General features: G+C 51.8%; 7 protein-coding genes across 7 annotated transcripts; 3 read left to right on the top strand and 4 right to left on the bottom strand.

Annotated features, from left to right (window-relative positions):
- Nucleotides 1-78: 78 nt before the first annotated feature.
- J7T55_009681 (uncharacterized protein) lies at nt 79-770 on the top strand (the record flags this gene model as incomplete). The annotated part of the gene is made up of 2 exons (XM_053135929.1): nt 79-454; nt 535-770. 2 exons carry the CDS (start codon nt 79-81, stop codon nt 768-770), a joined length of 612 nt encoding a protein of 203 aa, XP_052986441.1.
- A 359-nt stretch (nt 771-1,129) lies between these two features.
- On the bottom strand, nt 1,130-1,996 carry J7T55_009680 (4-hydroxy-2-oxovalerate aldolase; the record flags this gene model as incomplete). The annotated part of the gene is made up of 1 exon (XM_053135928.1): nt 1,130-1,996. One exon carries the CDS (start codon nt 1,994-1,996, stop codon nt 1,130-1,132), a length of 867 nt encoding a protein of 288 aa, XP_052986440.1.
- Nucleotides 1,997-2,680: 684 nt separating this feature from the next.
- Nucleotides 2,681-5,951, bottom strand: J7T55_009679 (uncharacterized protein; the record flags this gene model as incomplete). Its single annotated transcript, XM_053135927.1, has 7 exons — nt 2,681-4,047; nt 4,137-4,429; nt 4,538-4,690; nt 4,756-4,962; nt 5,206-5,260; nt 5,809-5,842; nt 5,895-5,951. 7 exons carry the CDS (start codon nt 5,949-5,951, stop codon nt 2,681-2,683), a joined length of 2,166 nt encoding a protein of 721 aa, XP_052986439.1.
- Nucleotides 5,952-6,119: 168 nt separating this feature from the next.
- J7T55_009678 (Protein STB5) lies at nt 6,120-8,790 on the top strand (the record flags this gene model as incomplete). Its single annotated transcript, XM_053135926.1, has 6 exons — nt 6,120-6,174; nt 6,257-6,333; nt 6,405-6,481; nt 6,572-7,579; nt 7,972-8,363; nt 8,558-8,790. 6 exons carry the CDS (start codon nt 6,120-6,122, stop codon nt 8,788-8,790), a joined length of 1,842 nt encoding a protein of 613 aa, XP_052986438.1.
- Nucleotides 8,791-8,924: 134 nt separating this feature from the next.
- On the bottom strand, nt 8,925-10,775 carry J7T55_009677 (general substrate transporter; the record flags this gene model as incomplete). The annotated part of the gene is made up of 3 exons (XM_053135925.1): nt 8,925-10,124; nt 10,232-10,557; nt 10,643-10,775. 3 exons carry the CDS (start codon nt 10,773-10,775, stop codon nt 8,925-8,927), a joined length of 1,659 nt encoding a protein of 552 aa, XP_052986437.1.
- A 594-nt stretch (nt 10,776-11,369) lies between these two features.
- Nucleotides 11,370-12,393, top strand: J7T55_009676 (gluconolactonase; the record flags this gene model as incomplete). Its single annotated transcript, XM_053135924.1, has 2 exons — nt 11,370-11,675; nt 11,773-12,393. The coding sequence occupies 2 exons, from the start codon at nt 11,370-11,372 to the stop codon at nt 12,391-12,393; spliced, it is 927 nt and encodes a 308-aa protein (XP_052986436.1).
- A 213-nt stretch (nt 12,394-12,606) lies between these two features.
- On the bottom strand, nt 12,607-14,276 carry J7T55_009675 (allantoate permease; the record flags this gene model as incomplete). Its single annotated transcript, XM_053135923.1, has 2 exons — nt 12,607-13,773; nt 13,860-14,276. 2 exons carry the CDS (start codon nt 14,274-14,276, stop codon nt 12,607-12,609), a joined length of 1,584 nt encoding a protein of 527 aa, XP_052986435.1.
- Nucleotides 14,277-14,429: the final 153 nt, after the last annotated feature.

The following is a 14,429-nucleotide window of genomic DNA, read 5'->3' as shown; positions in this document are numbered from 1 at the left end:
ACGAAAACCATTCTCGCATGAATCATCCTCTGACTTGATATCCCTTGGGCTCGACGCTGACAACGTGATGCGTGCAGAATGGCAGATAGCTACGCTCGTGCAGGGTATTTCACCGTGGCCATCGACACCTTCGAAGGAGACCCAGCACCGTACCCGTTGGGTGCAAATCCTGACTTTGATGTTGGGATATGGTGGCAGGGCCACCTCCCCAATGTGACCGATCCCATCGTTGAGACGGCCATTGAGTACGTCCGGCACTCACTCGGATTTCCTCGGGTCGGCATTGCCGGATATTGCTACGGCGGATACTACTCGGCCCGCTTCCTGGCGGATAACCGTACCATTCGCGCGGATGCCGCCTTTGCTGTCACGCCGAGCCAGGCCGTGTCTGGGGTCGCTGACACTCTGGCCGAGATCGCGTTGGTGTCCGGGCCGATCACCTATGCTTTCGCAGGTATGTTTATGCGTTCTCGCCATCTTGACAGGACTGCTGAAGGGTGCACTGCAGCCGCGGCTGACTTGGTGAATAACCAGAAATCGACAACAGGATGCCGAGAGATTTAGTGAATGACATCGTGGACACGCTGAACAACAGTCGAGCCACGGATGCTCCCTATCAGTCGGTGGTGTATGGAAACAGTAATCATGGTTTTGGACTCCGCGGCGAGACCTTGAATCTCCAGGCGGACAATTCTTCCAATCCGGAAGAGGTGTTTGCGAAGGAGTCGGCTTTCTTACAGTCCGTCAGGTGGTTCGACACGTACCTCTAATGGTGAGGTCACCTCAGATATCCATCCTGGCGCTGCTCTACTATCTCTTTCTTCTCGCGTCTACGCCAAAGATCCTTTCCCCCTCCTGCCCTGTCTACCTGATCTTTGAATATAATCATGTGGATAGCATTTTAAGAACGTGTCCTTTATAGTACATCGGACAGCGATCGACAGGCTTTCTTTCTTTGTGGAGCTTCTCCATCCATAGCAAAACTTGAAGTTGATACAGCAGTTTGGATTCGATTCTGTATTTGCTATTCTACTTCGTATTTCTCAAAAGTCATATTTACATGATCTTTCCGTGAATGGAATCATGGTTAAAGATAATAATGACGCCCCCTTCTGCGCATTCCAAGATTTCATTTCCTAACTGGATTTACCGAGTTGAGCTTCTGCACTCTTTGGTTGATTTCTGCATAGCTATCTCCAATTTTCTTCATACCAGCCTGAATGATCGATCCGTCGGCACCACTCAGCGACCACGAGGCGCCCATGGCGAACCACTTCTCCAAGAGATCCTTCCTGCCCCCAATACCGCCAATGCCTATAGGCTTTCCTGCTCTCTTGGCCTCGAGTACCACCGCCGTCACAGCATCTTGATATAGTGGATTGTCATACTGGCCAGGTATGCCTAGGTCGGTACAAAGGTCATTTGAGCCGATCAGGAGTCCATCAACGCCGTCCAGAGCCAAGATCTCGGCGGCGGCAGCAACGGCAGCCGGAGTCTCGATCATGGGGATGAGCATAGTCTCGCGGTTCAGCGTCTCATTTTGAGTGGTGAAAGAAACATGTCGGAAGTCGAACAAAGGTTGGTTGTTGGTCGACCCGCGCTGGCCCAGCGGCGCAAACTTGGCGGCACGCACGAGTTCACGTGCCTCGTCCACGCTGTCGACGTGCGGTACGACGACGGCTGCTGCGCCGGCATCGAGTGCGCGGCTCAAATGAAAGTGCGACTTGCTGGGGACGCGGACTATGGGCGAGACGCCGACGTAGTTGCACGCCAGCACGAGCTGTGCCACCGCGTGTAGGTCTTGGCTCGAGTGCTCCATGTCCAGGAACATGCCGTGGATTCCAGCTGTCTTGCACATCATGGCCATCTCGTTGGTGAGCATGAATTTCACAGACATGACGGCGCTGATCTGGCCCGAAAGGATGCGTGAGCGAAATGGGTTTGATATGGACATGGTCGGGCTGCTAGGTGCTCCCTTTGTTCCGGTTGAGCCCATCGTTTGTGTATGTGTCTGTGTATTTATGATATGTCGGATGAGAAATGCAATTGAATAAGTCGACCAGCGTTTTTTGCGCCGTCAATGGTTTGCCTTTGAGCATTTATACCCATGTATGCGTACATGGATTTAATTGCCGACGATCGTTTTCAATATCACGTACCGTGGGCTACAAGGCTTCTAGTGCTCAGGGACAGTGAGGTGCTTGATTACCTCAGCTCGAAGAACAGCGACTGAACAGTTGGGATCAACGATCTCTCCATATCATGGAAATAGTTATCCATGTGATCAGTGCTTGGGTGGCAGTCAGGCATGCTCAAGCTTTGGGGATCGGATCGGCCCCGCACCGATGGTGTCTTTCGGACATGCGCCGACGAGGACCTCGGCATGCCGCGGCGGCTCAACTCAGTCCTGACTTAGACCAATGCAAGGGTCGGAGTGCTGGGAATCTTGTATGAGATTTTTCCCTTCGACACAGGAAAGGTAGGAAGTCACACACCCAGTCTACCTTAGTCGTGATTAATCTTTCGAGGCTTAACTCCCGACAAGGAAGTCTGCCCGGCGTTTTCAAATAACTGTACTACATAGTGACCAGACCCAGCCCACAGAATGCACCAGAAAAGCTCATACGTTCGGAGCCAGAGAACTGTTGACCAGATACTTATAGAGACATGAGTTCAAGTTTTATTGGAACAACGCCATGTTAAAGCTCGCGTCCCCGTACGCGTACTCGCCCAGTCCAGCTTCCATAGTCCACAATGTGTTATCCTCTGTCAATGAAACCCAAGGAAACGTTGAATATTCACTTGGCGATGTAACGTCAAGGGGAAATATGTCAGAGTGGTCAAGCTCGGCTCTTATACCATGTAAATCACTGGTCCCTGGGTTGGTCTCGCCACTTTGGGGCGACCTCAACCCTAACATGTTCATGCTGAGAGACGCTCGATCATCAGTCTCCCGGGGTGGCTCTCGGAATCTGGTCTGAGAGCTCAAATAAGATCGATTAAAAATCTCCGGCTGACGGTGCTGTTGCTCCGAGAATGGCTCCGTTCCCGCGGCCCCATGATTCGGCCAGCTTGGAGTGGAGACTACAGTGCGGCGGCTGCTACTGCTCCTTTGATTGAATTTCTTGGCGACGTTGCGATGAAGCGCTCCGAAAACTGTCACGTAAGGCTTGGCATCAGGCAGCTTGTCTCCCAGCCGCCTGAGTGTATCTTCGCACGTAGCCAAAGCTTTCAGACTGGAATCTGTATAGATGGAGTCGTTATTGGATCCTTCAGAGACTGAGATAGAGAGCATGATGGAGAGGCCAGCGGTGAAGAGAAACGAGAAATAACTCCGAGTGTAGGTGATGGAGTTCCTCGCGTACAGTCCGGAAAACAGCTCAACCCCTCGACTGGCGGTCTTGAGGCATAGGACTAATAGGTTTTGTGGTGGCACGCCCTTGCGTTTCGGGACGACATCCATGGTCCGTCGGATGAGGAGCAGTTTCTCTCTCGCGTGAAGGAATTCAAAGTACTCGGGCTTTTCGTAGAGACACTTTGGAGCTGTGATTACCGGCGTGGACTTGCGCCACTCTTCAAGCGCAACAAGCAGTTCGTCAAGTGCGCAAAATACCTTGCCCGAAGCTAGGAATTGAGGCTGGTCAGAGGAATGCCTGCTGTTGCCCCTGGCGGTGGCCGATGTAAACTTTTGTATTCGTGATGTGATTTGACGAAGTCGGACACACGCCAGAAACACAGTCATCTCGTTCGGGCAAGACCCGGTATATCGCCCCTCTAAGTTAGTCAGGTCAGGATAGATCGCGCTGGCTGCAACCAGGTCGTCGTCATTTACGTGAGAAGGCATCGCGGCAGAGATGTCTTGATCGGTTATGGCGAACGGGCGGTCGAGCGTGGACGAGCTGTAACGGTCGATCATGTAGCACTCCCAGAAAACCCTGCGCTGCAGCTGCTCCTCCAATAACGGAATACGTCGCCTGGGTGGCCGATGAAGCCCCTGCTGAACACACATACGGACGCACAGCTGGATCACGTCCCAGATTGAAGTTCCTGCAGTGAGAAGGGATGGCCTTCAGGTCAGCGGCCGAGGGCACTAGGCAGTAACAAGCTATTGATGGAAAACGACTCATGGTACAGACCTATATGGTGGTAGATGGCGAAGCGGCAAATTAGCAAGAGATCCTGTATGGCCGGAATCCCGTCGGCCATGAAGCCCGTATCGAAGTGCCTCATGGCGGCTCGATAGTATCCGAATGAATGATGCGCATGCCTTCCACTCCTGTACAGTGTAATGCTCCCTGTTGCTAGAATCATGAATGTACGGAAAATATCACGAGGAGCTGGCGAGCTGTTGGGGTTGAAGACGCGGGAAAAGGTAGTTTCAATGTCCTGACGTAGAAGGAAGGGATTTTGAACTTGAGGTCCGTCGAGGCTAGAGTGGGGCAAGAGTATGATATGTCAGTGAATTACTTTGTTTCAATAAACTCGATAGGAGTTTCCCTTTTGATTCGAAGAGAATAAAAGAGGAACTGCGTCTTACTAGAGGTCAAAAATGAGCCTTGCCTCTTCACGCGCAGGGAGTTGGTTGGGAGGGATTGCCGCCTCTGCGGCCCCGGGCTTGCTAGCCAGGCCGTGTAAGAGGCTTGCTTGTTCACCTCGCCAAGCTTCGCTGGTGAAAAGAAGTCTGAGGAACCTGTGTGTTTGTGTAAACTGGTCAAAGAGTGCGTTGCCGTGTACTTGTTGGAGCCATCTTCATACCTATATCCGCCTCCATCGGCGATGACGGAGCCTGTATGCGTCTTCGGAAATGTGGACATCGCCCTAGCTCTAGGGTTTGCCGGGCTAGGCTGTACGGTAACGCTGTCAACATCTGGAGAAAGATGCTGCTCAGGATCATCATAAGAGCCCGACGAGAGACGTGAGGCTGGTTCCGGCCGTGCCTTCTGCTCCAAAGCGTGCAAGTATCTTGACAAGTAATCAAACAGTCAGCAAGCATTCAAATCAGTAAAAACACTTTGTGGCAGTGCATTTTAAAAGTCACCTGTAATAGTGGCCAGAAACATGACCTCTGTTCTTGATCACAAGGACAACAGGCAAAGTTCTCTTGTTCTTGTCATGCACATAAATCACTCAAGTAAATACATGTGTTCAGGTTGGTCAACTGGTGGATACAATGATAGCCACCAGCCTCGAAATGGAACGACTCACCGTCTTGTGATCCTTCCATCCGCATTACCGTTACCGCTGGTGTTGATTGTCGAGACTGCTTGCACGCATTCAACAGTAAGTTTGGCACACGGCCGGCAACTCGGTCTTTCGCTATCACACTGTGTATAGAAGGGCCACAGTTAGAAGTCTGTCCGTCTGCCCGAGAGTCATTCTTTCGCCCAACCAGAGGATTCGCAGATTTTATTCACCTTGACTTTGCGCTGGTGACATGCCTGACAAGCAGGAAGCCGTGGGAGTGCCATGTCGCCGACCGAGTTGGAAAGGCTTGCATGAGAAATGAGACCCTCCTAAGCTTTGACCGAAGGGGGCTTTGTTTTAATGTGGATTTGATGCATTAGTTCCCCGCTAATTATTCAGTACCCAAAGAGTAAGTCCAAAGACCTTCTGTGATTATGAATTAACTATTTTGCTGCGGTCAGATGATACCTCTTTGATATTCTCATGAGGTGTACGAGCACTGATTTCAGGAAAAGTAAGGTTCTTCTCAATGGTATGCTTTGACTGTTGTTATTATTTAGATAAACACCCCCCCCCCCCTTTCCGCCCCGCGCTGCACCCCATATTGTGCCCCACACCCCTTACCCCGCATGAACAGGGATATCTCTGGCGGGTGGGTCTACAAAGTCGGTGGTCTTCCGGTCCAGGTCCGGTCCTGCTTTTCACGTGACCTCGCCCACGCCGACCGACAACGCCATGGCAGACTGAGCCGAGCCACGCCGCGACATTGTGCATCTGTGTTCTCAGAGGCTTGAGTGTCTTTTTCCTTTGTCTTCCGTCTATCAATCTTGGCTCTCGTTTTGCCATACCAAATTGCCGTTGCGAACCACGTCCTTCCCCTCTCTCCTCCGTTACGAATAGGAGCAAAGCAGGAATAGGTCCAAACACTTGCGAACATGGAGCCCTCGTCGGCAAAGGACAGCGGATTAGGGTCATCACGAAGTCAGGCCTGTGAGAGATGTTGGAAGCGGAAACAGAGGGTCAGAGTCCTGTAGTTTTATGTCTTACATATGCTTGCTCGACTTTCACCCAGTCCATCTCGTCTTATCACCGCAACAACCGACACCTCGAAGAGAATACAGGCGGGCTGACGATCTGTCTTTGACGTTTGTGAGATATAGTGCGACAGAATGCTGCCATCATGCTCTGCCTGTGCTACTCTCGGCATCGAGTGTACGCAGCGCACCATTAGCTTCAAATTCAATGTCGTCCCCGATGGCGATGAAACCAGCAATCTCACAAATGCAACACTGGGCAGGTCAGTGGCCCTCGCGATTCTGTCTCAACTATTATAAGCATAGCAAAATCTGGGACGCATTACCTGACTATGCCTATCTCCTACTTGTAGCTATGTAGAATCCCTGAAGAATACCATTGAACAAGGACAAGAGCCTCGGCGTCCTCGCAAACGGGCTCGCACAAACGGCGACTCCTCTCTGATTACATCGCCTTCCCCGGACCTGGGTGGTGACGATACGCCCACCGCCGGGAGCCATCGGCTAGATTCTCATTGTGCCGAAACGGCAACACCACAGCTGGCCCAACACGATGATGACGACAATACCCTGCGAGGCCACCCGACCCAAACGACCAACGTGCCATGTGAGGCTGACACTGCGGATTGTGATGGCGAAGCTTCAGTTCGTGCGTCTTTGAGTGGTATCAGCTTCCTATCGCAGGACGCAATGGCAGAGCCTCGAGGTGACGGGTTTGCAAACATTCCGCAGAGGATAGGTATGGCAAATCTTGTCAAGGCCGCCACCGCGTTGGATGGTGCCGACCCTGCCCGACCTACCAGGCCGGACCCATCCCTTTCCGTTTTGATGACCATGGCAGGAGGCGCCACAGAAGATCTTCAAATGAACCGAAAGGCTACGGAGAAATTCATGAACTTGTTCCTTGATGAGGTTGCCATTCTTTACCCGTACTTTGACCGCGAGCGGATCGAAGGACAGTACCAGCTTGTTGTCCATGACGAAAACGAGCCTCCTCGCAACAGAGCATACTTGCCATCCGATGCCGACAAATTTAGTACCTATATGGCTCTTTGCATTGGCACGTTACTGTCTTCAGAGTCTATGCGCCTCGAATCATACAGGACCAAGCTGCGAAAGACGTCTTTGGGCCTACTCTACTCCCTGTTAGAGGATGGCGACAGCCTCGTCCCCATCATGTGTCTTATTCTCCTAACTATTTATGCAACCCTGAGCTCTGATGGCGGTTCCGCCTGGCAATTGCTCGGCTTGGGCATGAGGCAGTGCATATTTATGGGTCTGCATCGTGAATCAGAGCAATACACAAAGGCAGAAATGGATACTCGGAGACGACTGTTCTGGACCATGTATATTCTGGACAGGTACGTCTTTCTCCCCTTCTCGTATCACTCATCACGAAGGTAATATCATGCTGACATAGATCCCTCTAAAGATCCATCAGCTCGGTCATGGATAGACCCTTTCTAATTCAAGATGACGAAATATCCGTACATGTATGTGTGTGCCCTCAGATATGGCTGGATTGGCTGTGCAGCCAGTCTAACCGTCCTCAAGCCTTCCAACCAACCCACTGATCGAGATTTTCATAGTTACCTGACATGCACTCAATGCGCCACCTCGGAGGCAGATCTTCACCCCTTAGCGCTTACATCCTGATCCAGGCACGCTTGCTCTCAAATATTCGTACCAACCCGGATCAGCCGCTTCTGTTTCATTATAGCAATTTTCAACATTACCAAGATTTCAAACCCAGATTGGCCGACAACCATAAGGTCATGTCACAGCCAAGCTCGATTCGGCTAGAGCAGAACAGTGCCCGGATCCTCACGCATATTGCCTATGCAGCCTTGTTGACGACAGAGGGACACACCGCGAATTCATCTTCCGTCTTCGACATGGAAACGATGAGCGATGAGATTAGCATGGCATGCAAGAGATTCGTCGATTCGCTGTACGATAGATCTGACCAGACCCACTTTGTTGGCTCTTTTGTCGACGCCTACGATATTTTCGTTTCTGGCATGTTTTACATCTATCTAGAACAGCGACACGGCTCCGATGCTCAGAATTACGAGTCTCTAACTAAGCCTGACGGTGTGCGGGGCGGACATGCCGGTCTTGTCAACGACATGGTCAATAAATGCTGTACGCTAATTGCCGGGGTCGAAGCTCGTTTTGGGGCGGTCAAGGCTTTTAGAAGGGTGCTTCGTGACTTCTCTGCCCTCACAACAGGGACGAAGTCTTTTCCACAGAACACCAAAACGGTAAGAGAAGCATGCCTGTTACTAGCTTCGTTCGTAAGCCTTGGCCTTCCTGAACCTGGCTGACCGCTTTCCCAGCTCTTGATGGACCTGCCGGATATTATACCTACACAAATCAGCTTGTTGATATCAAAAGCACTCGATCGGCAAAGGACGAGGCAGACACCGATCTGTTAAGACCAGCGGACGCTTCCTTCTTCTTGCACCAGCTAGGAGGAAAGCTGCTCAAAACCCTGAACACCGATCTATCATGCACGGGGATTGACAGACTCAATTGCAGCAACTACATCATATTGTACTCAGTCGATTGACAGTTCCAGACCAAGCTAAGCCGTGGTGGAGTTGTATTCATACATGCGCCTTCGCTGGACAACATGAGTCGCTTTCCGCCTGTGACAAAACGCCGTTATTGTTGAGAGGTCACACTTGCAAAGCCGCGATAAGTTCAAGGTGCAGACTCAACATGGTTGACTTTAGGAGACGACTTCTCCGCAGCGCAATCGATCCCGTCTGAATCATTCTCTTGTCGAGAGTACTGTGAAGCCGCGAGGTCCTCGGGCCTCGGATATGCAACCTTGAAGACTGTGTACCACGGCCTTTGGAAGAGCCGGTCCATAGACTCAAGCGAGCGGCCCGAGGTCTCGGGCATGGCGACAAATACATATGCCAGCGATGTGGCACAGATGGAAGCGAAGAAGGCGAAAGCACCATACCGATGTGTGGCAACGAGCAGCGACGGCATAGCCCTGGAACATGCAAAATAGAACGCCCAGTGGGCCGCCATCAGGAGCGAGACGCACAGCCCGCGGATGCGCAGGGGAAAAACCTCGGCGGACACCAGATAGGGGATAGAGAACCATCCCATCGACCAGGCAACTGCGTGCAGGTATATGGCGACTATTGAGGCGACACTGGCGGCCGATGCGGACGGACTGCTCGCAACATCCGATGCGCTGAGTCCGGTGGTTACGCCCAGGTAGGCTCCGACAAACGTGAGCGTGGTGATTTGGAGCATAATTCCGGTCATCAGCGAGCGCCGCCGCCCGATGAAGTCGATGACAAAGACGGCGACCAGAAGCGTGGATGTGAACTTGACGATGGCGTAGATTCCGGTGGCGAGGAACGTCTCCTGCTCGCCACCGATGCCCAAGTAGCCAAAGATGGTGGGGCTGTATTGTGTGATGGCATTCGCTCCAGACCACTGCGCAAAAAGATGAGCCATGAACATGAGGACAAATCGGCGACGGTTCTCAAGATTGGAGAAGGTCTCACTGAGGAGATCAAGTTGAGACGCCCCCGCCACAGCCTCCATCTCATGGTTGAGCTGCTGTTCCGTCCCATGGAACTCGGCTTGGACGTACTGGTGGTGTTCCGGAAGCCCTCGAAGGCCGGCCAGCACCCTCAGGGCCTCGCTCGGCTGATTACTTGCCAAGAGAAACCGAGGTGACTCAGGGCAGAAGCAGATTCCGAGGCCCCACATGACGGCTGGAAGAAGCTGCAGCCCGGTTGGCAGCTGCCACTGTAGCTGAGTGTCTTGATGGTGGCGTGTTATGCCATAGTTGAAGAAGAAGCCGAAGACAACCCCGAGTTGCTGGCAGCAGGCGTACTGCAACGTGAGCAGCCCGCGGATCGGGGCAGGCGCTATCTACACAGCGACGACAAACACTAATCAGCGCTGCGCATCCCTCTTCGAATAATCGAAAGAATCAGACAGGGTAGTGCTATGGTTACACAGGCAGGGTAAGAAATTACCTCTGAGATGTAGATCGATGGAAGCACGGTTGTCCCCCCAATACCGAACCCAGAAATCAAGCGTGAAACGTACAGGCCGCCAAGATTTCCGTTGCAAAATGTCTGTCCGAGAATTCCAGCCATGTATATGACGGTAAAGACCTGCATTGTCCACTTTCGACCCAGCCTCTGTGTGAGCCAGCTGCAGGCGAGGCAACCAAAAACAGCGCCGGCAGTGGCAATGGACACGATCCAGCCTTTGGTATTGGCGTATTCAGTAGCGGAGAGGGAGTCAAGTCGGAACTTTCCCATGAACGATTTCATGACCACGACGGATGCAATATTTCCTGCTGGCTAGTCAGAACCTCTTTTCCAGTCACATACGCCTTTGACCAGACTACTCAGAGAGCTCAACAGCGAGACGGGACGTACCTTCATCGAATCCTTTTGCGACGCCCGAAAAACTCCAGACACACGTGTTGAAAAATAACCACCAATTGAATATCTCGCGCGGACTTTCCTTGAGGGCGGCCCGGGTCGAGGCGACCAAGGAACTTGTAGCCATGTTGGAATCGTGGCCAGGCTGGACTCAAATTCAAGGCTCAACCTGCATGAGAAGTGATCGTTTTGAGGCGGTAGATTCTATCGTTGGCTTTGATGTGTACTTTTTGTGTCTGCTGAAAATGACAACAACTACCAGCTTTCAGTAGCTGGGATGAAGGAATACCACTCGTTACAGTGCTCAGGGGATCCCCAGATTCCACGTTGAATATTGCATAGACATCAAACCCTTGTGTGTCCTGGTCCATGAGGTCTCTAACCAATTTCGGACAAACTCCGATCAGCTGTCATGTGTGCTGTCGGGGGTCGGACATGTTTCCGATGTACTAGGGATTGGGCTAGGTCAACTTTGTCCGAATTGGCTTCGCGGAGTTTCAGCGGAGACAAATGGATAGATACCGACAAAACAAGCCTACTACCATGAGCCTTCTGTCGAGCTGGCGGTCCGACTTGCAATGATAGATGGGGGAAAGTACGTATCTTTCTACACTGACACCGAAGCTTCTATCAAATTACGCTGAATTGGTGAAGGTATATCATTCAAGTTCTCGCTCTTCTCGTCAAAGACACGTAATCGATAGTCAAAAAATCCATCATCATGAATTTCTTTCCGCCGCCTCCAGTCATCAGAGCAGAGCTCTTTGTGAGAATACCAGACTCTATTAGGTGCATTGGACAGGACACCGAGTGGCGTGGTGGTTTTACTCGACCATTCCAGGATATCTTCCTGGAGGGCCCCATCGCGGACAACGCAGGGAATCTATTCGTCGTCGATGTACCTTACGGCCGCATCCTCAAAATTGATGCTCACAAAGAGGTGAAAGTGTGCGCCACGTGGGATGGGGAGCCAAATGGCTTGGCTGCAACTCCAGATGGCCAGTTAGTGGTGGCAGATTATAAACAGGTACGTTCGGTTAAAAAACATAACAATGAAATAAATGCTCAATGGAAAGCTATTGAGAGTGATAATACTGTCGATGGTACTGATTCTGTTACCACAGGGCATTATGATTTGCGACCCCGCGACGGGCTCGATCAAGCCGTACATGACACGTCGACATCTTGAGAGATTCAAAGGGCCCAACGACCTCATTGTCGACTCCAAGGGTAACGTCTACTTCACCGACCAAGGTCAAACAGGCGTAACAGACCAGAGTGGGAAGGTGTACCGTCTAAGCCCCAGCGGCAAGCTTGATCAGCTCGTAGATAATGGTGTCTCGCCAAACGGTCTGGTCCTCTCCCTCGATGAGAAGGTCCTCTTTGTGGCAATGACCAGGGCCAACCAGGTTTGGCGCCTACCACTCCACAGCGATGGCACCACAACCAAGGCCGGCGTCTTTTTCTACTCATTCGGCACGGCAGGACCGGATGGCTTGGCTCTTGATGAAGAGGGCAACCTGTTCATCTGCCATCCTAGCCTTGGCTCGATCTTTGTGGTCGATCCGAGCGGCGTGCCAAAGGCTCGGATCATTAGTGGGACAAACGGCGTGAACCTGACCAACTGTTGTTTCGGTGGGCCGGAGCACAAAACCCTGTACATCACAGATAGTCTTGAAGGCTGTATACAGAAGGTAGAGTGGCATTGTAGAGGAGCGGTTGCTGCACCTCGGATACATCTGTGAAACAAAGCAGTTGTGAAATATGGAGTATGGCGGAGGGTGTGAGAATTATGGAATGGCAGCCTCTGCCCCGGCATCGGAAAAGATTTACCTCAATCAATGTTAAATGGTGCTGGGTTCGGGCCTGTTTCGTGACTGTGTTTGGCAACGACTTGAACATCATATGAGTTATTATCTGTGTCTAGTTCAAAGTTTAACTTAAAAGAAAATCTACCCTTAGACGACGTATCTGAAGCCATTCAGAACTGCTCTCTGTGAAACCTCATCCAGTTCCCCGATTGCATGCTCATCGTGTGCATCAATCTGCTCCGCCAACTTGTCGAACTTGGAATTGGACCTCTTCAGCAAGAAGCGCAACACCAATATGCAGGAAAGCCCGAAGACCTGGAAAGCTAGAATACATGCCCATGATTCTCTAAAGTACGGTTCGTACTTATCGAGCCAAAAGTAGTTGGCGAACAGGGAAGCAATATTAGCCAGAGTGTTGGCAATGCCTATGGCCGCGGCACGCTTGACCGGAGGCCTGACTATAGTTGACGACAGCCAGGTGTATGTGGTGGAATAGATGCCAAAGGTTCCAGAGCACACGAAAAATGTCATGGCGTAGCGAGCCCACTGCTGGCTTGGCAGAGCAATAGTGATGACAGTAGCAATAATGGCTGTCACTGCCGATATGGCCGCGTGAGGAGATCGCTTTTGCCTCTTGTCGGCGTCCCACGCGAAACCGAGAGCCCACATGAACGAGAACAGGTAAGGTGGAGAGGTCAGTAGCAGTACTATGGTGTTGTTCTTGAATCCGAGACCTTGGATAAGAGTTGGGAAAAAATGGGAGAATGAGATAGATGCTGTGGTTGACATCTGAAGGCAGGCGAAGAGCCAGACGCGGTAGTCTCGGAACGCCCATGCCAGCCCGGTCCATATAGACACCTCCCCGTCCCCCTCTGTCAAGGCCTCGTCGCTGCCAGCATCGATAGCCAATCGGCATTGTGCGACGATCTTCTCCTCTTCGCTGAGCCACCTTGTCGTGCTGGGATAATCAGGCAGGACAAAGAAGGCTGTTGTGCCCACTATGACTGTGACGATGCCCTCCAGGATGAAGAGCCACCTCCAGGCCGCCAGGTGGCCAACACCAGACATGCCTGACAGGATGCCCGCAGAAATCAACCCGGCAAAGGAGTTGGACAAGAGCAGGCCACAGATAAGCATAGCCATGCGGACCCCAAGCTCCCGTTTAGTGTACCAGCAGCTCAGGTAGTAGATTGCGCCGGGAAAGAAAGGAGCTTCGACGAGACCCAGCACGAACCTGACAGCGAGCAGGCCGCCTGGGCTCGTGGTTGTGGCTGTGAGACCGCTGACGATAGCCCAAGTAACGATACAGCCGGGCTGTGGATAATGAGCAAGAATTGCGCCCATGTCAGCCGCTAGCCTTGATCTCGTTCGTGCGTTTCCAGTGGAGGAAAAATACTTACCAGGAAAATATGAGGTTGGACCTTGGCCATCAGCAGCGTCGAAGGGAGCTGCATAGCGATATAGCCGGCCGAGAAGATGGAGATGGCTGTGTTGTAGACTACGCCCGACACATGAGTGTCCTCCTGCAAGCCGTAGAGACGCGCCTGTGTGATCGAGTTTCGGTCTAGGTAGTTGAAGATGTAGATTGTCACAATGAGAGGCAGGAGCCGGAGGTCTATGGTTTTGACCAAGCGCTTCTCCGTCTCTCTCGAGAATTCCGGCTCGTACGAACGATATGTGGCCATCATGTCCTTCTTCATGGTCTTGTCGTCGCCAGTTGATTCAACCATTGCTACTTGTGGCTGTTCTGCCAAGTGCTGCTTGGTTGGGACACCCTGCTGAAGACCTCTGTCGGCCTGAGCTGGTTGACCCGCCATATTGTTTGTGCTGGAATGGACAACGGAGAGCGCCTTGGACTTGGTAAAAGTGGTGAATAATGGCAAAGATGTGAGGCTTGGATCTTGGGAAAGAGAACAAAACAAGAGGATAGTTAGACGATTGGCCTTCTATATTACAGATGATTGTGGTCG

Source organism: Diaporthe amygdali (assembly GCF_026229845.1).
Source record: "Diaporthe amygdali strain CAA958 chromosome Unknown NODE_61_length_182076_cov_64_703273, whole genome shotgun sequence".
Classification (NCBI taxonomy): Eukaryota; Fungi; Ascomycota; class Sordariomycetes; order Diaporthales; family Diaporthaceae; genus Diaporthe; species Diaporthe amygdali.
Note: the sequence above shows the minus strand (reverse complement) of the source record. Positions and strands in the feature narration are given on the sequence as shown.